The 23036-nt window shown below is 44.3% G+C and overlaps 1 protein-coding gene across 3 annotated transcripts in view; it reads right to left on the bottom strand.

The window, feature by feature from the left end:
- Window positions 1–23036, bottom strand: part of SLC35F4 (solute carrier family 35 member F4) — a 136580-nt gene that overhangs the window by 18031 nt on the left and 95513 nt on the right. The window contains exons 2-3 of one of the 3 annotated variants that reach the window (XM_076343454.1): window positions 6390–6578; window positions 2020–2317 (exon numbers count right to left, since the gene is read on the bottom strand). In XM_076343454.1, coding sequence (XP_076199569.1) covers window positions 2020–2317; window positions 6390–6578 — 487 coding nt within the window. Of the gene's footprint in view, window positions 1–2019; window positions 2318–6389; window positions 6579–23036 lie in introns of those variants that run through there. The other 2 variants (XM_076343455.1, XM_076343457.1) reach the window with 2 other exon arrangements.

Below are 23036 nucleotides of genomic sequence, written 5' to 3'. Positions count from 1 at the left end.
CCAAGTAGTTGGTCCCCATCATAAAGTCAGTATTTGCCAGCAGTCACCTCCTCCCTAGGATGTGAGTTCCCCTTATATCTGGAGTAGGAAATACCCTGGGAAAATGCCTTTCCATTGGCCCATCAGCTCTAACACCGGTCTCCGGTTTCCACACATTCACAGAACTACTTCACATCTCCGTGTGTGCAGAAATTCCTTTGGGCATGTAAGCATGTGTCCTCAACTTTAAAAGCTGAACTTCTAACAGCTTGGGAAATGTATCAATTATTTAAGCAAACTTTTACTACACATTGCCACAAATGTTTTTCCCAAAATTTTGCTCTTATGGATATGTACTCAACCAACTAACTGCAGAGAATCTATCTGCAGGGATATTTATTCTCACCTTCTTCCTTATCTGCTGTGCATTTGTTATTTCTTTACCCCATATCCACACGCCAAGCTGACACTGTTAATGTTCTCACAAATACTCCAGCAAGAATCTGAATGAAGGCATCATTAATGTACAAAGCACCAGGGTTTTCAGAGAAGCAGTTAATTAAGTGCAACTGTTCAATTTCAGTCACGCTGATTTGACAGAAAAGATAATTTAGGGCCAAATTACATCCCAGATCCTGGCAAAAGCAGACGAGGGAAGAATTTGGCCCTGCTACACTCCAGCCTCACAGTCACAAATTGAATTCCCTGTGTGCTCAGTGACAGCTGTGCTGAACCCTCTGTCAGCGGGAACAAGGTACAGGCCACACGCTGGTTAATACCTTGCAGAACAGACAATTCTGCTGAAGTCAGTAAGATTGTTTTCAAAGCAAGTCTGCGCTGGAGTAACAGAATTGGGTCCCTGCTCAAAATTATCCTGTGAATTTATTCCCTCCATAGGCAAGGTGTGTTACCTCTCGGCAAGCTGAATTTAGCTCTATCCTTTAAAGCAGCTCCTACTTCACTGTCAGATTGGTAAAGTAATGGAAGTGGAAGAGGAACTGTGAAATGAATTGTCCCAGAAGGTGGTGGTACTTCCAAGCCTGAGGACAGGTTAGATACAACTTTCTTAAACGGCTAGGGTGAAGCTAAGCCAGCTTGGTCCTGCTGCAGGTAGTTGGACCGGATGATCTCTTTGGGTTCCTCTCCAACCTTGTATTTCTGTGATTTCACAGTGAAATCACAGTGGCTACTGTGATTTATACATTTCCATCCCTGCAGACCAATATTACAGTTAGTACTATGGACCCCTTTGCACTTGAGGTTGACAGTTCAATTACAACGTGCAGCCACGTGGCGTAAGGAAAGGCTGGGGTCAGAGAGACCTTTTCCCCTGGCCTTCACAACACAGAGGAAGAGGTATTTCCACGTGGAGCCTGAAGGAAGATGGGACAAAGCCTTCACATCATTTCCTCAGGATGACAGCCACTCATCTATGCCAGCTTAACCCTCAGAGCTACAGGGGGAGGAGAGCCAAGAGTCTGCAACCTGCTTTAATTCCTACCACACATAAATGAGAGCAGAGAAGGCTACTAGGATGCTCTTCCTCCGTGCTATGATACAGCAGGAGGAGGAAAGGGCAGTTTTCATCCTGCTATACTTGCTGAGCATAGAGAGCAAGCCATGGTCTTCCTCATGGAAACCATCTCCTCAGCTTTGAGCACCTTCTCAACTATGAGTTGTTTTGGTTGGACTTTACGCTACCATTCTATCATAAATGGACCAAAACAGATTAAATAATGGCCAGTGGAAGCCTGATCCAGACATGAACACAAAATATAGATACTAGATAATATAATAGCAAGATTATAAGCAAATTGACCTTTTCATATCAGTAAAAAAAACCTCCAATAATCAATTATCCATTTATTCAAGCATATATCACTCATTTGTTACCCTTCTGTAAGCTATTTATGAATGAGATTTTTCTGCAGCATGACCTTTATTCTGCCTTCTGACACCATGGATCAAACTGAGAAGAACAGTGATCTCAGTCCACAGAAATCAGGTTGTTTAAAGGGGTATTGCCACGATAAAGCCTACCTGAATTTTTTGATTGGAGACTGCTTTTCCTGCGCAGTTGCAAGGTGCCCAGAATAATAAATGGGAAAAACCATAATGTTCCAGTTTGTTGAGAACCACGTCATGAAAAAAGGACAGTCAAAGGTCTCATACGTGATTTTGACAAACTGCGTGGTCCCGACCCAGGAGGAAGAGACGGACAAAATGATCAGAAATCTCCAGATAAGCTTGAGAAATGTGGATGTGCAAGACTGGCATCGTGTCTGTCCTTCAGCTTCTTGGCTGCTGCTCTCTGTGTGCGTTTGTGTTCCTTCTTCTCCTGGGAAAAAAAAAAATAGAAAAAGAGAAGAGTTGTACACATAATGAATGCATTCAAAACAATTCTTGCCTTCTCCCTATAATTCCTCTACACCCCACAAACACTGAAATCCCGCACAGAAATACTTCAGTAATACCGCCTCTGTCATTTCAAGGGGATAGAAACAAAATACAAACACAACAAAGAGGCCTTAGGTAACAGTGTTACGGTTAAGCTGTTGCCACTGTTTGCTTTACCAGCTCTTCTTTCCTTCTGTCAGCCAAAGCTCTAGAATAGAGCTACATCCCTTGGAACCAACTACATTATAAAGTCAATTACTGCGCATGTGTGCAACATAAAAGCTATCTGAGCCTGTACACCTGAAGCCAGGAACAAGTTCTTATTATTCAAGATTTTAACTCAAGAATCACTTTTTTTATTTGCAAGCTGGGAGGGGAAAAAGAAACAGTTTGGTGGTTTTACATACCCAAGTGGAGAAAGGCTTTTTTCAGTCAAGTTAGTGTATTTACATTTTTGAAGTTAAAAAGGAAACTGGACAAAACTGAAGCTTGGCATGCTTAGAAATAAACCTCTACACATAAACAAGGAGGAATCGGAAAGCTGTCATTTCCCATTTTAGTACAGTACTTTTCAGACCTAATCTGCAGACCACTGCAGTTTTCCTATCAGAAGTGCGGACTGTGTAGAGAATTTAATCTTACTGACTGATGACTTGCTCTCCAGACACATCTTCCAGAGATGCAACCCAGGAACCCTATTTTGGTTTCACAGATCCCAGCTGAAAACAACAGACTGAACTGTGTTGGATACTGAGAAGCACTAACACTGTTGCCCCATGAGCTCATGTGGCAGCACTGAGGTCCAACCATTTACCCCATTAGACCATATCACATCGGTTTGATAGAAGAAACAGGAGTTCCTTCTAAAAATCTTGACCTGCAGCTACTCTTAACTATTACTATCAATTATCAGTCGCATCAACACATGATGCGATATCTATAAGAAACAATATAACTGTTGATGTTAAGATGAGCTATAGATCTACTGCAGTGAGAGCATACGCTGTCCTACCTTCAACTTAAATGTGAAAAAGGTACCCTTTCAGACTCAGGTTTACTTTCCTTTTATATTACTGTTTCTGCTACAGCCATAAAGAAATGTCAAACTGCGGTTCAACGTTATTACATCAGACCAACATTACATCTAAAAAATGATTCAGCATAGCAGGGAGCACATTTGCAATCAAGAGTTTTCCTAACCAGGAGATGGAGCTTTTTGTAATTTTAATTGTATGCTGTATTTTTTTCCTAAAAATAATCAGTATTCAGTGGCTCCATTGTTTAGTGGTGAATCAAGAATTTAAATAAAATTACAGGTTTATTAAAAACATGCAGAGGATAATCAGACTCAGCTCTGAAAAGGCAAGCATCATTTTAGCATTCTTTTTGGCTGCTGAGGGAAAATAGATATTTTTATGGTACTAATAATGACTGACATCTTCTATTAAAAGGTAAATTACAGTTTATTTGCAAGTTAGAATGGCTTAAAAAGAATATTATGTAACATACACTTGCAGGTTTTCCTGCTAAGCAGAACTATGATGCAATTAGTCCTTCTTCAGCTAACAACTAAAATAATCATACAATGATAGAAGCCCAAAGCACCTTTATCCATGCTTTCAATTTTTCAATTACCAAATAACTATGTAATTGCTGTTACTATGCATGACACTACCATTAGCATTTGACTTGGATTTTACAGCCCCAGGTTTGAATGTTAAGGAAAGGCACAGAAATACACACTTGTTTCAAGTCCTACCTTGGATTAAAAGACCTATGGAAGTTTTAGCCTGATTAAATATATAGTGGGGAGTTTTCTGAAGTGCTTAATGGGTAGGATTCATCCCATGTAATGTAGTTAGCAAATAATTGTGTATTCAGACTAAACATGTTGTCTAGGGCCGTTTTATACTGAATGATAATGGACAGGCATGGTGAAAAGGTAGCTGATTTCATCCTCAGATATCTAAGCCCAATGGAAGTGCTTATCTCTCCCTTGACTAGGTATTTACATTTAATTTAAGTGAAATTGAGATGGATCCCCAGCCAAAGTGACATAGTAGCTTGTTGCTTACAAAATCCATGGGATGTGCACACCTAAATCTTGGCCGAAGAATCAAAAGGACAAGATAAGAAATATCTTTAAAAATAATTACAGGGCTTGAACTCAAAGACACATGGTGAGCTGGCACACAATTCATACTAAATAGGTTTAAGGATTTCCAAGTCATGAAGCTGGGGCTGGACTGAGCTAGAAAGTAGCACTTCTGTTCAGATACCGAATGATACGCTAATGAGGAGAAAACAAATTGATCAGCAAAAGTGGTTGGCAGATAGCATTTTATAATTAGCAAGGTGGTAGAAATCCTTGGTGTCTGCATTTAGTTCAGTCTGAAACAAACCTTACTTAGCCTGTCAAGAGCACAAGAGCACAGAACAATCTGAGAACTCAACAAGGATGAAATGCCAGGGAAAGAATGCAGATGACACTGCAGGTGACACACGGAGATGACACTGGTCAATGGCAAACTGTGTTGAAAGGCAGCTAGCAGAAATACCCCTGCACGGTCCTTTTGTCTATAATATAATTCTTGCTTGTGATGTCTCTGTGCCAAGACGGTAACAGAAAAGCCTTTTGCTTTCATTTTTCAGAAGAGTGAGATGAAGAAAACAAAAATCTACAGCTTTTCTTCTGAACTCTTTTGACTATTTGGCAACTACATCCTAGAAAATCATATTCTTTATATTTGTTTACCTACCTGTCAGATCAGTCCTACCTAGACCTCACTGATGAGGAAGGGAAGATCAGGATAAAAAGGGAAATTAAAAAAATGCAAAATAAATGTTTAGAAGAGTACGATGTCAAGGCACTACTCTTTTCTCAAGGGGACTGAAGTCCTTTTTTAGAGAAGATGGATTCTGATTTTGGATGTACCCTAGTGCCAGCATGCACAGTTATTTCAGCCCGATATCTGCAAAAATGAGAATAAATTGGTTTTCTGGTATCTTAGGTATGACATGCAAAATGCTGTATCATCTACTCCTTGCAGCAATAATCACCTCCAATATTTTTCTGAGGGTTTCCATCAAGAGAGTACTCCTGGAGCACGAGATCTCTCCATTTTCCAAAACAAGAAGAAAACGGCTGACTCTTGCTGCCATCAGTGGTAAAGTGACAAGAGAAAGGTTCATCTCCCACAGTTCCAGTGTGCAAGGGAGATCCAACCTGTTCTTCCTCCCCTTTTTGTTCACAGTATCTACATAGTCTTCCAAAGAACTTGGACAGTTAAATTATTTCAGTCATTTAACGGCTCTCTCCTCCTGAACAGCACAATTCAGCAGACTCAAAGGCCTGTGGCTGCATATTGTACTTGCTCCCATCCCATCCCTGCTGATGATGGATGGACATCATGGTGAAGAAGTCCGTGTTCACCATACCTACAGGTTCATTTGAGCTAAACTTCTGCAGTAAAGTGGGTGACACATTCCTGATGGAAGCCCTGATGTGCAGCTGATCGATGATCTGAACTGCGATGGTCTTCCCTAGATATCCTTCCACCTGTTGCTCCTTCTCTTCCTCTTCATCAGACCGTCCATGGTATGAGCTGAGATTGTCATTGTCTTTGAGAAGGAACATGGCTGGCTCTTAAGGGTCCTGGTCTCTGGCCAGGCTGAAGCTGAGGAAACACAACCACTTTGTAAAAACTAACTTGTGCGCTAACGTTAACCATCCTTTCAAGATCTTCTGTGCCTACTGGCCTTATGATTTCTCAGATATCTAACACATTACATGTTCCTATTGAGGCCCAGGCCTTTTCCTCCCATCCTTGCTTCCTTCCCGCCTAACCCCAGTGTGCACACAGGTACAGGAAGGACTTTCACACGGCTTTGCTGTTCGCAGCACCGTAAACCAACGTCAACATGCTCGGACTCTGCACCATCTTTCAAAAGACAGACGAAAGAGGCCTTTCGCAGGCATGCTGTGACGCCGGGAATGTGGCTGTTATGCCTACCTGATCTGCTCTGCCTCTCGACTCTGCTGTGCCGACAGATTCCCGAGGGACTTCGATTCTGCAGCTCAAGAATGGGAGCAGCAGAATCTTCAGCAACAGATAGAGGGGAGAGCTGCCTAGTCATGCCTCTGTGTCTGCTGGGGCAGTTGCCTCCTGGCTTGCATTGGATGACAGATGATCGTGAGGCACCTGAGAAGAAAGAGTTTGCATCAGTTTGGCTGTAAACTCCCTGGAGGAAAGCGGGGCTTTCAAACACTCTGTCAGTGAAATGCATACAAACGATTCAGCGGGAGAAAGGAAGCACACTGCAAAAATCAAGGTTTCAGCTCTGGTCAGAATAAAGTAAATAAGTAAGTAAATAAATACTTAACTCTCTCCCCCCTTATAGAAAAAAAGGTGCTGTATGAAAACCAGTCTTTCCCCTGAAGAAATGAAAGCCCTATGCTGTGGTATATTCTTAGCCCCACGGCTCCATCCATAGGGTCTGAACAGGCAAAGGAATTTGTACTCACGTGCGCCCCTTCCTGAGCACTGACACTGAATCGGGCAAAAGGAGAGGTCACCATTCTCCCTTAGGGTGGAAAGGAGGGCTGAGGAACCACTGCCTCTCGGGGTCAGTGGTGACAGTCTCTCCAGAGGAGAGCTTCCCCTTTCCATCCTCCAGAATGATCCTTGAGACTCTTGTATGGAATGAAGCCACGGCCACTGACAGGTCTTTTGGATGAAGACTTCTGCTAAACCATTGAAGATGCCAGTTTTAAGCCTTTACATGCACCAAATCAGAATCTCCACATCTTCAGAGAAGTTGCTTTTTCTTCTTCTGCTAGGTGCTGACACCACCAAGATGCTGCATTTCACACAGAGGCTGTATAGAGGCACAAGACCCAGGTCCCAGAAATACCAGTGGTACCAGATGAAAAGTTTGCCAGTGAGAAGGACACCACATTTTACGAGTAAGAGCTTGAAGGACTGGATTAAGAACCAGCAAACAATACAAAAGAGTGCAGTGCTGGAATCTGGCAGAGCGAGCCTGGTGATCTTGCATGTACTCCTGAATTTATTGAAGGTGTCTGCGTAAGAGGTCAACACATGAGCAGCACAAGAGAGTCCTCTTCTCAGAAAGTCAAGATGACAGGCCGTTTTGGTAAGTATAAACGTGTGTTCATGATCAGTTGAGATCACCCACCGCTTGTTTTGCAGCTGCTACTTCAACTGGTGCCCATCTTACCTACACTTACAGAAGACACATATACCCAGAGCAGCCACTGACCTTGCCATGACTTGGAAGGATTTAATTTGAGAATCACACCTATTGCACGTTGTAAAGAATACAAAAATAGACACAAAACCCATGTGTAAGGTGCCAAATGTGCAACAAATATGGCAGACATCTCAGAGGGCAACATTCTTCGTTGCAACATGAGCCATTCAAGTACACTTCATGCAAATAACTCCATGCCAAACAACAACACAAAAGTATACTCTAAAGCAAGGGCTGTATTCAAGATTCAAGAGACTGCATGAATCAAGTCAACACTCTTTTGCCAGAGGAAGTTCAGAGGGTTCATATAACCTTCAATGAACTTAAAGCTATGTTTGATTCACCAGGTCTAACGACAAAGATCGCAAAGGAAGACATGTATAGTATATGGTATTACACAGAAAAATCCTCTCTCAGCCTATTTAGAGCCTCCAAGGTCAGTTTTTACCCACAAAGTAGACAAGCAACTGAACCAGCAGCTAACCCCCTAGAAATGACCTTTCTCAAAGATGGTCTTCCCTTTCTCCTCTGTCGGGTATGAGGGAACTCTGACAGAAGGAAGATGCCCAAGTCCAGGTCCCACCTTGCCACATAGTTCTACAAATTCAATCAATACAGTATACAAGCCACAGTCTATGACAGTAGACCCACAAAAGTCGACTTTGAAGGATTAAGACCTATATGATGTCCAAGCACTGCATCATCTCTTTTCATTTTTTGATGAGCGTTACTCTCTCCCGAGCTTTTTAGAGCCTATTAGGTTCTTTCAGACCTTTAAAAAGCCATTCACCTTCATATATTTTCTTTTTAATGGAGAAAATCATGATCTAACTGCCACACAACTCCTCCCATGACTTTGTTCTACTCGTTTCATAACTCCAAGCTTTACTCCTCCTACTTGTAACAAACAAGGATAACACTACCTACTTTGTAAACATCTTGCAAGTCAGTCTGAGGTTGAAAAGTACGTTAGAAATGGCAGCCCTTGGCTATTCACCCCAGCAGAAGCCGCATAACACCTTTATTTGACAGCTGAAAGTTAGTTCCAGCCTCCACGAGATTAAGACAATCAGTACTTTTTGGGCTAAATATTCAAAAAGGCACTTACGAATTTTCAGGTCCCCAATTTAAAGAAGTTTTATTTTCAGAAAGCGTTTGCAGACTGCCTGTCCTCAGAGAACCAGCCACCAAGGTGCCTTGACCCAAATCACTACTCACTTTGATATGCGTCATTTAAAGAGATTTCATTAAGTTGAAAGACACATGCTACATCTCAATTCGGATATAATTTAGAACAAGATCAAGATTCACATTACACTCAGCAGAAGTCTAGCAGATGATCCGCAACCAAAATTTCAAGGAAACCTATTTTTCCTCGCATGCGAAAAGAGCTCCGAGTTATTTATATCTGGTACAACAAAGCAGCATCACTCTTTTCCTGTACATTGAGAAACTCAGCAGTTGAGACCAAAACTGCAATTCAAGAGATCGCATTTAATCGAAAGTCACTGCTTGATTTACTGAATTCTTCTTCTCCTATGCTTGAAAGCAATCAGATAGCATGGCAATTTATCAGTATTTCATTGTTACAGTTAGAAAGCCTGGGCCATCTAATATTACTGAATCTTTACATATTTTAAGGATATACTTTGACAGGGAAGGTGAATAGATATATGCTGGGCTAACTTACCCAAACCTGGTATCAGCAGCAAGGACAACAAATCACCATTTACGCAGTACAGCAGTGAAACCTCACACGTGTGCAAAGTTACCCCACATGAGAGGAAGAGAAGGCAGAACTCATCTAACTGGATGAGTTAACTTTCTCTCACACAGCGATTATCAGCTATCAAGCAGGGATCCACTAAGACCCTCCAAATTTAGAGGGATCAAGAGCAGCATTCTCCATTGAACTTCCGTATGCCTTCATAAATCCCACACGCTTATGAAGACCTCAGGGTCTTAGGCAGTGAGAGCATGTCCTCTCCAGAGAAGACAACAGCAGGGTGCTGCTACAACTTGCCACGTGCAAATGGAGAAGCAACTACGCACTAAAAAGGTACCATAATACACCTCCTCCACAGCAGAGGAGTGACACTGCCTGGGTCAGATTCATTTGACTTCTTTTAGATGTCAACCTTAGGATGACAAAAATAATGCCCTGGGACTATCTGCATCTTCCTATGACTACACAGGGAATAATAAAATCATAGAATCATAGAAAGGTTTGGGTTGGAAGGGACCTTTAGAAGTCATCTAGTCCAACCCCTCTGCAATGAGCAGGGACATCTTCAACTAGATCAGGTTGCTCAGTGCCCCGTCCAACCTGACCTTGGACAACCATCCTGAGCAGAGATGTTTACACTGGGTGGGACTTTTTACCTGACTACTTTACCTGACCTTCTTTTAACCTGACTACTCGATGTAAGAGGTTGCAACAGATATCTGTAACTCACTGTGTACAGAAGCCTCATCCAGTTTCTGTAGACTGACATAGTCAATGCCAAGCATGAACACAGTTCGTGGCTTTAGCAGAGATGAATCACAGGCTGAGAATGAATCTACAGTTTGGACATCATTTGGTATTTTAAGGTAATGCTACTGGAAGAGATTGGGAAAAAACTAACAAATAGGAAAAACTTTGCCAGACTGCCAAATCTTGCTGCTAGAAGTGTTCCTTCATTACTTGGAGGTTATAATCGAGTGTCAAAGCAACACTCAGCCCATGGGATTGACAAAGGAGGGAAGGGAGAACTGGAAAGGACCACACATGATTGTATCAAGCACGTCTTAATGAGTCAAATCCATCTGGATGACTTTGCATTATTGTATATAAACAAACCCCTGCTCTTTCCCATTCTTTAAGATTATTTTTTGATTCATTATTCTGTTTCAACAAATCTTTTTCCTTGCCCTGCAAATGCAGATGCTTTATAGTATAAGAAGTAAAGCCATTTCTCTGCACATAGAGACCAAAGGGAAACCAGCAAGAGGAACCTGTGGCTTTCCACATGCTTCTAACGAAGTCTGTCCTTGTCTTGCATTAATTATTATATACTTATTCCAGTGAACTTCAATTTAGCAAGGTAATTACGCTTGCGACTAACCTAAACCACATGATTAACATCCCTGAAGTCCATGCCTTTTCACGTTCTTGAACACCATTCTGAGTCCCGGCTGCAGGAGGAGGTGACCACCGTGCGCTGCTGCTGCCATGTCCACTCAAACCAGGAACCAGCAGCACATGCCTTGTCCTGACAACCATTTTCACCATCCATCTGTAAACTATGCACAGCTCCCTTGCCCCTTGCCCCTCTGAAAGATGCGATACATGACTTGTGGCTTTTCGTTCATAGACAGATTTCCATATGCAGCTCACACAGTCAGAAAATATGTCCTCACCTTGGCTAGAAAAATCACTGTTATTTTGCAGGGGGCTTGGAGCGAAGGAATTATGCTTTGAGTTTCAAAACCAATTCTTTTCAGATTATCTTCACGTATGTGACATATTTAGCATGTGACAGCAGTGCTTGGAATACAAAGAAAACCCATGCCATTTCATTTGGGACAACTTTTCTGAGCTCAGTTGTTACTAAAAATTGATCTAATGCACTGCCAGTAAAATAATCAATGCAACATAAAAATGCAGCCCTGGAAGTAATTTTTACGGCCAGGTCATCACAGAATTGATTTTTTCTTTTTCTTTTCTTTTTTAACCAACAGCCCTGATGGAAATTTAGAACTCTCAAACAGGTAACTGAATTCCCTTCCGAAAGCCATCCGTGCGTTCATGACACTGGATTACCGACATGAAGTGTTGGCTTATTTAGAGACAGCAACATGTGGCTTGCTGGTATGCGCCAAAATACATACTCTTTTTTTGATTACACAACTAAATTGATGGTTAAATAGGTGATGTAAATGAGCTGGACGGTTTCTTCGTATTATGTTCCTAAAGCCCTGCAGAGCAGTGGTCACCTGTGGCTACCACTGTAGTCAGGAGAGAGACCAGCTTTTCCAAAAGTCAGTCAAGGCATCTACAATCTACCTTTTACTCATTCAGTATTAAAATATGCTTATTGTACCGTGTCCTCAAAATCTCAACTCCTAATATGTCATTGTTTTTGCATTGACAAAATGATGTCTTCATACCACTGCCGCGGAAACAATTGCTGGGTTTTGACAGATGGATGGAGGTCGAAGCTGGTCTGGTGTTATGTGGTAAGTACGTCAATTGAATGTTCCTGCTAAATTGGGCACCGGTGAAAGAATTGACAACATTTCCTTTACACTGCAACGTTACCTGTTAGAGTGAGCATCCGCGGCGATGACAGACTCGCTCACACATCACGAGCCTATTGCTTCCAGCAGCCTGTACACACGCTCGCGTTGATAACAGTCAGTTCACGATCATGAGGGCTGGAGACTTTTGCAATGAAATTATGGTCTTAATGCCGCGCAGTAAGGAGAAGATGATGTGAATTTTGTGGCCAGGGAAATATCAGATGCACATGGACCTACAGGAAAGGGGACTGAGTTGCACTGCTATTGGTAGAGGTGAAGAGAGCTTATTCTGTCCATTTTACAACAATAAAACCTCATTCCATTGGATTAGCCATGGCTTTAATTGGATTGTTTGCTACTGTTAGCACACAACTGGGGGCAGGGCTATCCAACACCATCAACCCAATGGCGAGTTAGGTCCATAGCTTCTATTATTTCAGCCAAAAGGGACTGCCTGTAAAATCAAATCCTGCCCTTCATTACACTGCTGTAAACCCACAGCAACTCAGCACAATCAGCCCAGCCGTCTGGGCGTACGCTGATGTACCTGAAGATAACAGCTGACCTGGGAAGTTAAAATTGAAGGGCAAACTCTTCCCAACTTTAAATGAGTTCAGAACCAGCAGTTTGACTCAGGACATGAAGCCGTAATTACATTTAGTAAAACCAAGCAAACAAACAATAGGGAGGGTGCCTTTGCAGACAGCGTGCTACACAGGTTTGAAGAATAAGCATCACTTGTTCAGTGAAGAAAAACCATGTCTCAGACATTTGGAGATGATGTTCTCCATTTAAACACATCCTTCTGAGACACTGCAATGGTCTCTGTGTATTAGAGTTATGCGCATATGTCCATTCGGAGTAACGCCTTGTTCATTTAATATTTGCTTGTTCTGGAAGTTTTTATGTTTGAAGGGGATGAGAAGGTTACAACAATTTTTTTTTTGTCCTAGGCAAAAAGAAGATTTTCAGATTTTAATGAAAAACAAATGACTCAGTGATGGTGTACAGCATTTCTCTTGTACTATGATTAACTATTGTCAAGAGCAGAAAGCAAAAAAGCAGATATTTTTGTTGTAGTTTAACAGTGACATCCATCAGCAATTTCTGCCAATTATCCCTTCAGTGTGTGTACACAGCCGTTCACTTCAAATCAGCAGACAGCAACTTCACTTACAATTAGAAATCTCAACAACTTCCACGTGCCCTCCTATCCTTGCAATAAAGTGAACAAAAAGGCAGCAGAGGGAGTAAATAACTTAAATTTCACATCCTATAACTAACTTAGTGCCTGATCAAGGGATGTGTCACTCTACACCCTTGCACCTAATAACCCTTCCAGATGAGCAGTTCCAGCCTAATTGTCAGGGGAGAAAATCCAAGTTAGACAGTCAAAAAAATCCCCCCCGTACACACCAGTCACGTCTTGTGCTTAGGTACCAAATCTCACCCACGCGGTTTCCCACCTCCCACTCCTCTGACCACCACCAACGCACTGTGCTCCAGATCGGAACAGACACTGCGACGGCAGTGCCATGGTCTCTCCCTGTTACACCATCCAACATCTGGGGAAAGACCACCCTCACATCACACATGGGGAGAAGGAAAGCTCTGACCACAGTGACCATTAAGTGCCTGAAAAATGGTCTCACAGCAGAGACAAATGACAGAGATGCCTGTCAGGGATGGTCAAGGTGTATCTGACTCTGCCTTAGAGGAGGGATGACACAGATAACTTCCTGAAGTCACCTTCTAGTCCTGCATCTCCTTGGCTTTATGATGGTAACGGTGCTGGGACCTAGTCCCAAGGTGCTAACTTCTCCTGATTTAAGATGGAGACTGCTGAGCAATAAGGCCATGGACCTTGATTCCACTTATAACTAAGATCTGGAAAAAAAGCACAACAATCTAAACCAATATATAAACAGCAAGAAAACCTGACAATAACTGGATAGACTGAGGATGTGCCATTAAATCAAAGAGAGAAGATGTGCCCAACTCTGCCAACTGCAATACCATAAGTCAGTTTTGAGCAAAAATAGAAGGAGCTAATGAGAAGTTGAGTGCGTCTGCATCTAACAATGAGATCTGGCAATTTAAGGAATTCAGAATTGAATTAAAACAACCGGAATCAGGCAGGACCATCCGTGTATGGTCCATCCAGTTGTGAAAATAACCTGGGATTCCACTTGGTCCTGGCACCCGCAGCGTGTATGCTCCCAGCAAAATATACATACAGTATATTGCTCCCAACTTCTTTGGTTGCCACACAGAAGATGGTATTGGACTGCACTGCCAATATGGAAGCTACATCATGCTACTGTCCCAGTGCCTGATATGATCTGCTAGATGAAATCTGCAGTCAGAGCATCAGTGACATCTGTTGATATAAACTTCAAGGTCCGCGAAAGGCCCCAGCAAGACAAGGTGTAGCATTTGTACACACTGGCTGTGCTTAGAATGGAAAGATGGTGAGATCTGTACACAAAGTACATGCAAGTGCACCATGTTATTGTTAGAAGTAGTAGTAATAATACTGAGATTTAGCACACATATATTGAAGAGTCAAGGAGTTTTCATTTATGCTCAATACAGCCAGGTCATATGGGTAGATATACATATGATTATCCACCTTTTGCAGATAAGGAAAGTGGGAAATAGTTGCTAATTAAGTTCCACAAAAGCAGCTACTCAGGGAATGGTTGATTCTCATCTCCCCAGATCCCCACAGCTGGCTGCTGATCACAGAGATTGGGGTTCCCATATTAATTGCCATATGCTTGATGCCTTGCCTTCTGCATGCAAACCTGATAAACGCTTGCAAGTCTGTAAATCCATCTTTCTGCACATCAGCTACATGTTCTTATGAAGAACCTGCTCTAAGATGGATGCTTTCCAGGCAAACCAGGGAATATGATGTGCATGGTCTGCATCCAATGCTGTATCCTAAAACCTCCGACTGGGGACTGCGGCACAAAACGAATCCAGGCTGCAACATCCGTTATGTTCAACAGCTGCAACCATTAAAAAATGGGGCGGGGGGGGAGGAGGGAAGACCTTTGCAGGAAGCATATAAAGGCTTTGCTGGCTGTAAGCAACCTGCAGACCGCCTTTTCGGTAGCCCTAATGCATGAGCGTAATGGCCAGCTATCTCTGGAGGGCTTCTCAACTTCTTTCTTACGGAAGTAAATGCCCCGTCTTTGTATTGCTCTGGATCGAGACCCTTCCTCAAAACACATAAAGACAATTATTAAAACCCCCGAATCTCTGTTCAAATCTTTGTTCCACCGGTTCATTCATCTACATTTTACTGAAAGTATAGTTAAAAGCATGGAAATATTTTTTCCCTGGCTTTTTTTCCTCCTTAATCACTTTAAGCCAAGAAGACGTTTTTCCCCATTCTCATTTCAGCATAATTCAAACAAATTTATCACTGCCTCTGTTTAAGCACTGATAAGGAATTCCATTGATTTGACACTGTCCTGGTTTCGGCAGGGATAGAGTTAATTTTCTTCCTAGTAGCTGGTACAGGGCTGTGTTTTGGATTTAGGGGGAGAACAATGTTGATAACGCACCGATGTTTTAGTTGTTGCTGAGCAGTGCTTACACTAGGCAAGGACTTTTCAGCTGCCCGTGCTCTACCGACTGAGAAGGCTGGAGGTGCACAAGAAGCTGGGAGGGGGCACAGCCAAACTGGCCACAGGGACATTCCATACCATGGGACGTCATGCTCAGTACATAAACTGGGGGAAAGCTGGCCGGGGGGGGCCGCTGCTCGGGGACTGGCTGGGCATCGGTCGGCGGGTGGTGAGCAATTGCACTGTGCATCACTTGCTTTGTGTATTATTATTATTATTATTACATTATTATTATTATTTTAATTATTAAACTGTTTTTATCTCAACCCACGAGTTTTTCTAACTTGTGCTCTTCCAATTCTCTCCCCCATCCCACCGGGGGGGGGGGGGGGGGGGGGGGGGGGGGAGTGAGCGAGCGGCCGTGTGGTGCTCAGTTGCCGACTAAGGTTAAACCATGACAGACACCAAAAATAATACACCAGCACCAGCACAGGAGTGTCAGAACAGATCTTGGAAAAAAAGTTTATTTGAGAACATCTGTAATGGAACTGGCAGCCAGAGTATGTATTTTGAAACATACTGGCTACATATATTTTGAAGTTACTGGGCATGACATAACATATTTAGAGTTTGAAGGAATGTAGAAGAGAGTGCTGCAAATGAAGAATGATTTTTATATGTTGAAATCAAAACTTCTACAACTTCTATACAAAACTATCTACTTTGATCTACAAAAAAAGATTTAAAATATCCATTTGGAGTGGAATATTGTGGACTGAATTCTGCTGTCGGAAAAAGTTGCTGTCATCTCCATTCATCTTGAAAAACAAACGCTGTGTCAAAATCTCATACTTAGCTGTGACAACTCTGCAATTAGAAAACCCTGACCTCCAGTAAGGAGCCGACCGAGAGCTTATGGGTCAGAATTAAAGGCAAGGCAGGGACAGGCAACATTATGGTGGGGGTCTGCTACAGGCCACCTGACCAGGAAGACCGAGCGGATGAGGCCCTCTATAGACAGATAGGAGCAGCCTCACACTCACAAGCCCTGGTCCTCATGGGGGACTTCAACCATCCCAACATCTGTTGGGGGGACAACACGGCAGGGCATAAGCAATCCGGGAGGTTCCTGGGGTGCATTGATGATAACTTCCTTCTCCAAGTGGTAGAGGAGCCAACGAGGAGAGGTGCTATGCTGGACCTCGTTCTCACCAACAAGGAGGGGCTGGTGGGGAATGTGAAGCTCAAGGGCAGCCTTGGCTGCAGTAACCATGAAATGGTGGAGTTCAAGATCCTTAGGGCATCGAGGAGGATGCACAGCAAGCTCAGTACCCAGGACTTCAGGAGAGCAGACTTTGGCCTTTTCAGGGATCTACTTGGTAGAGTGCCATGGGACAAAGCCCTGAAGGGAAGAGGGGCCCAGGAAAGCTGGGTAATATTCAAGGATCATCTCCTTCAAGCTCAGGAGCAATGCATCCCAACAAAGAGGAAGTCAGGCAAAAACGCCAAGAGGCCTGCATGGATGAACAAGGAGCTCCTGGACAAACTCCAACACAAAAAGGAAGCCTAAAGAGGGTGGAAGCAAGGACAGGTAGCCTGGGAGAATTACAGAGAAATTGTCCAAGCAGCCAGGGACCAGGTTAGGAAAGCTAAAGCCCTGATGGAATTAAATCTGGCCAGGGACGTCAAGGGCAACAAGAAAAGATTCTATAGGTACATTGGGGATAAAAGGAAGGCAAGGGAAAACGTGGGCCCTCTCCGGAACAAAACAGGAGACCTGGTTACCTGGGATATGGAGAAGGCGGAGGTACTCAATGACTTTTTTGCCTCGGTCTTCACCGGCAAGTGCTTGAGCCTCACTGCCCAAGTCACAGAAGGCAAAGGCAGGGACTGGGAGAATGAAGAGCCACCTACTGTGGGAGAACATTAGGTTTGAGACCATCTAAGGCACCTGAAGGTGCACAAGTCCATGGGACCCAATGAGATCCATCCACGGGTCCTGAAGGAACTGTCAGATGAAGTTGCTAAGCCACTATCCATCGTATTTGAGAAGTCGTGGCAGTCCGGGGAAGTTCCCACTGGCTGGAAAAGGGGAAACATAACCCCCATTTTTAAAAAGGGGAAAAAGGAAGACCCGGGGAACTACAGGCCAGTCAGTCTCACCTCTGTGCCCGGCAAGATCATGGAGCAGATCCTCCTGGAAGCTATGCTAAGGCACATGGAGGACAGGGAGGTGGTTCGAGACAGCCAGCATGGCTTCACCAAGGGCAAGTCCTGCCTGACTATCCTAGTGGCCTTCTGTGATGGAGTGACTACATCAGGGGACATGGGAAGGGCTACAGATGTCGTCTATCTGGACCTCTGTAAGGTCTCTGCCACGGTCCCCCGCAACATCCTTCTCTCTAAACTGGAGAGCTATGGATTTGATGGGTGGACTGTCCGGTGGGTGAGGAATTGGTTGGATGGTCGCATCCAGGGGGTAATGGTCAACGGCTCAATGTCCAGATGGAGATTGGTGACGAGTGGCATCCCGCAGGGGTCCGTATTGGGACCGGTACTGTTTAATATCTTCATCAATGACAGACAGTGGGACCGAGTGCACCCTCAGCAAGGTTGCAGATGACACCAAGCTGAGTGGTGTGGTCGACATGCCAGAGGGATGGGATGCCATCCAGAGGGCCCTGGACAAGCTTGAGAAGTGGGCCCGTGTGAACCTCATGAGGTTTAACAAGGCCAAGTGCAAGGTCCTGCCCCTGGGTCAGGGCAACCCCCGGTATCAATAGAGGCTGGGGGATGAAGGGATTGAGAGCAGCCCTGCCAAGAACGACTTGGGGGGTACTGGTGGATGAAAAGCTGGACAGGAGCCAGCAATGTGCACTCGCAGCCCAGAAGGCCAATCGTATCCTGGGCTGCATCCAAAGCAGCGTGGCCAGCAGGTCGAGGGAGGGGATTCTGCCCCTCTGCTCTGCTCTGGTGAGACCCCACCTGCAGCACTGCGTCCAGCTCTGGAGCCCTCAGCATAAGAAAGACACGGACCTGTTGGAGCGGGTCCAGAAGAGGGCCACGAAAATGATCAGGGGGATGGAACAGCTCTGCTATGAAGAAAGGCTGAGAGAGTTGGGGTTGTTCAGCCTGGAGAAGAGAAGGCTTCAGGGAGACCTTATTGCAGCCTGTCAGTACTTAAAGGGGGCTTCTAAAAAAGGTGGGGGCAAACTTTTTAGCAGGGCCCGTTGCGACAGGACAAGGGGGAATGGCTTTAAACTAAAGGGGGGTAGATTTAGACTAGATATAAGGAAGAAATTTTTTACGCTGAGGGTGGTGAAGCACTGGCCCAGGTTGCCCAGAGAGGTGATGGATGGCCCATCCCTGGAAACATTCCAGGTCAGGTTGGACAGGGCTCTGAGCAACCTGATCTAGTTGAAGATGTCCCTGCCCACGGCAGGGGGGTTGGACTAGATGACCTTTAAAGGTCCCTTCCAACCCAAACTATTCTATTCTATTCTAAGGGTATGAACATCTCCTTCAGCACAGAACTTTTCCCATGCAAAGAGCCTCTGCTTATTGCTCCTTCCTTACCCATCTGGACACTGTATTCAGAATGAAGCCTGGGAAGGGCAGGACCAGGCACGTAAATACACTCCCTCCACTACCTATGCAACTCGCAGAGAAGTTGCGTGAAAGATTGTAAGACCCCTCCAACACCATGAACATCTCAGAGGGCAACTTTCTGGCTAAGTGCTGCTGGGGAAAGCCAAGCCAAGCTGCCCTGGTGCTGCAGAGGAAGAAGAGGGCAGCATAGAGGCATCCAGAAGTATGTCTGCACCCCAGTGTCCAGCCCATGCCAGCAAACGACTCCAGATCACAGGGACTGATCCAATCCCTGATGCAGTTCCTGGGAAGACCAACTGATTTTAGTGAGCTTTGGCTCAGCCTCCCAGGAGGATGATGGGGGTACTTCCACACCAGACTAGTCTGTGAGGAGAAGGAAGCTGGACCGTCAAATATTTTTATTCAAGTGAAGCCAACACATACCTGTCTGAGGGAAGAAACCCCAGGGACTTACAAGCCTTTGTCCCCTTACTGCAGCTCCAAAGCAAGGACTTTAATTTAAGCTCTTGCTTACATAAACAGTCCCTATGAGACCACCTCAATAACAACTTCTGAATGAGCCCCTTGAACACACATTTAAAAGGATATCCTTCACTGCAACAGACCTACATGACTTTCTTTTCCCCAGATATGCTTGACCCAACACCAACTCAAGCCAATCGCAGGATTCATTGGCCTGGGACCAGAACAGCTATTCACCACTTCAGCTCTGACTGAGCAACAGATGAACACAAATCATTTGACTCAAAGCTGCACACCATCCCATTAAAGAAAACCTCTGTTACAAACTTTGTAATAAATTATACCAGATGCACCTCTCGTGGTTTAACCTCAGTCGGCAACTGAGGCCCCACACAGCCACTCGCTCACTCCCCGCCCCGGTGGGATGGGGGAGAGAATTGGAAGAGTAGAAGCGAGAAAACTTGTGGGTTGAGATAAAAACACTTTAATAATTGAAATATAATATAATAATAATAATAATAAAGCAAGTGATGCACAATGCAATTGCTCACCACCCACCGACCGATGCCCAGCCAGTCCCCAAGCAGCGGCCCCCCCCGGCCAGCTTTCCCCAGTTCATGTACTGAGCATGACGTCCCATGGTATGGAATGTCCCTGTGGCCAGTTTGGCTGTGCCCCCTCCCAGCTTCTTGTGCACCTCCAGCCTTCTCAGTTGGTAGAGCATGGGCAGCTGAAAAGCCCTTGCCTAGTGTAAGCACTGCTGAGCAACAACTAAAACATCGGCGTGTTATCAACATTGTTCTCCCCCTAAATCCAAAACACAGCACTGTACCAGCTACTAGGAAGAAAATTAACTCTATCCCAACCAAAACCAGGACAGCCTCCAATAGTTTCACAATTTATACACTTTAAAATAAAAGGTTATGAATCGCTATATAAAAATCCTTTGAAAATTAATCTTGTCATTGCTAAAATTTAGTGACATTTCCAAAAAGAAACAGACATTCTGAGTTGAAGTCTCATTTTTACTTTCACTACAGTAAATCAAGAGTAGCTTCAATGAAAGCCATGAGGCTGCTTTGACATAAAGTTGTTGTGAAAGGAGTTTAGACCCAGGACACTCCAGAAATCACTCATATGCATCTCATTATTAAATAATTATGACATAGTTTCTACTTTCAAGAAACACTGCAATAAATCCAGGCTGGTTCATGGGTCTCCTAAGATCCAAGTGTAAAAGCACACTGACACACAACTCAATATCAAATTGCTTGTATTTATCTCCTGCACAAACTATTGCCTTGTTTGATGGGTGCCTCCAGAGAGTGATTCATTCCAGCTCCCTTAGATACCAATCTTAGGAGATGAATCACCTCTCAGAGGTGTCCAGCTCTCCTGATGACTCCAGGAAGCTCAGACAACTTTCTTAGTACTTACCGAGGCTTACATTTAGATGCATCTGGATGAGTCCATCTGTCTCAGGCTCAGTCCATGGCAGCACTGTGGTACATGCATTAAGCACATGCTTCAAGTTCCTTGCCTGACTTAGACCCTAATTAAGCACATTTGAGGAAGGGTGGGTTAAAGGAACATTTTACAGGTAAGCAGCTGGGGCAAAAGTAAGTATTTATCACTGTATTCCTGCACTTTGTAACCCCAAGAGATACTTCCAACTGTTTTCTCCGCTGCCCTTGGGGTAATAGCTCCGACAGGTCTCACCCCTGCCTTTCCATGATGGCACATTTGGGTTAAGTCTCCTCCACGCAGTGTCCATACAACCCACTTGGCTCAGGCACTCGCGTACATACAGCCCTCTCGCTGTAGCTGATGCCATGCTGGGGAGTGAGGGCTGGCCGGACTGAGATGAAGACATGTTCTCAAAAGTATTTGGTGGCTGTGGTCTCAGCTTGATACACACCTCACATCCTCCAGAACCACTCAGCCCATGCACCAACCGTTCCTGGCAGCTGTCTCTGCTCCATTTCTTCCCATGTGAGCAGCATTTTCTGACCAGTGATCTGCAAACATCTGGGTGCCTGTTTACTACTGAAGGAGTCTTCTTGCCTGGATTTCACTCCACTATCCAGGAGTCAGCAGTTTCTGTGGTTCTACCAGAAAATATCTAGGAAGCCACAAACCTCAACTGCTTGAAAACTGCCAACATAGAGTTCACTGCTCCCCTGCTCTCCTCCCAGCACACAGGCCCAGAGCCCAGGTTGCTGCGGCATCTCTTCCACGTGCCCTCCCCAAGCCTGGGAAGGAAAGGGGGGACAGGTGCAGTGCTCTTGAGAAGCTAGCTGCCCTACCCCATTAGGATTCTTTGGGAATCCCTGCTAAAATCTTTGCTGATCTGGAAAACTAGCTGCACACACTCACAGTTAACGTATGGGTCCAGTATTAGTTCAGCTTGGCCAGCTTCATCCCTAGCAAGAACCTTTCCATTTTCAGCCTGTTGGATACGGCAAGTGCTGTCATGTAGTCACCTCCAGTCTGTTGACCTTTCTTCCTACGACGACTGCATATTCCCTCCCTGAGGAAACAGGCAGTGCAATATTTGACACTGCTGCTGCAGCCCAGCATGGGGAAAAGGTTAAGACTGGACTGAACAGAGGTGCCTGACAGCAGTTAGACTGATTAAGTTGGAGGCAACCACAGCTTGTGAGTTGTCTTAGACCCTAGGGGGTACGGACAGTCTTTAATCCTCTGCATTCACTGCCTGGCATGACGTGAGCCAGGTCTGTGCTGGGAGCTCTCGGGAAAGAAAGAGCCGCAAATCACCCATTTAACCAGCACAGCAAGCCAGCTCACCTGGCCATAACGCTGCTCCTTTAAAAGTAGGTGAGTGTACGAATTACAATATCACACATCCTAAAATCTGGTGCTGTGCAACAGCAATGGAACAACATAAGCAGCCAGGTCTATCAGCTCCTTCAACCAAGCCTGCAGAACTCAGTATCACACATATACTCCCAAGAAAAATGACACAAACTATTGCCTGCTCTATCAAAACCCAGCCCCATTTGTAATTTAAGCCAGTCCAACCCAGGTAGATTGAAGAACTGGAAGTCACGCTCTGCTGACAAGCACTGGACTGTGTCTCTTGCTTTGTTTTTATTCTGGATGTAGCGCTGGATTTAACTCACAAAAAAGGAATCACATTTTCATTGCTGGTTGGCATAACAAAGCTCAAATCAGAGACAGCACACACCTTGCAATTTTATGGCTTGAGTGTTCTTAACAACGCACCACACCTGGTGGGAAGAGAGTTCATTTCTGGCAGAACAAGCAACTTCAGAAAGTACCACTGAGCTCTTTAAAACATCTGACACTGAATATAATAAACTTGCAACAGTGCAGTTAAAGCCTGAGATTTCTACAGACATTTAAAACAAAAACTTGAACCCAAACATTAGGAACGTTTTTAGAAAGCTTGCCTTTCGACCTTTGATTTAT

Source organism: Aptenodytes patagonicus, chromosome 7, assembly GCF_965638725.1.
Source record: "Aptenodytes patagonicus chromosome 7, bAptPat1.pri.cur, whole genome shotgun sequence".
NCBI lineage: Eukaryota > Metazoa > Chordata > Aves > Sphenisciformes > Spheniscidae > Aptenodytes > Aptenodytes patagonicus.
The sequence above is the reverse complement of the archived record's forward strand: the minus strand, read 5'-3'. Positions and strand labels throughout refer to the sequence as shown.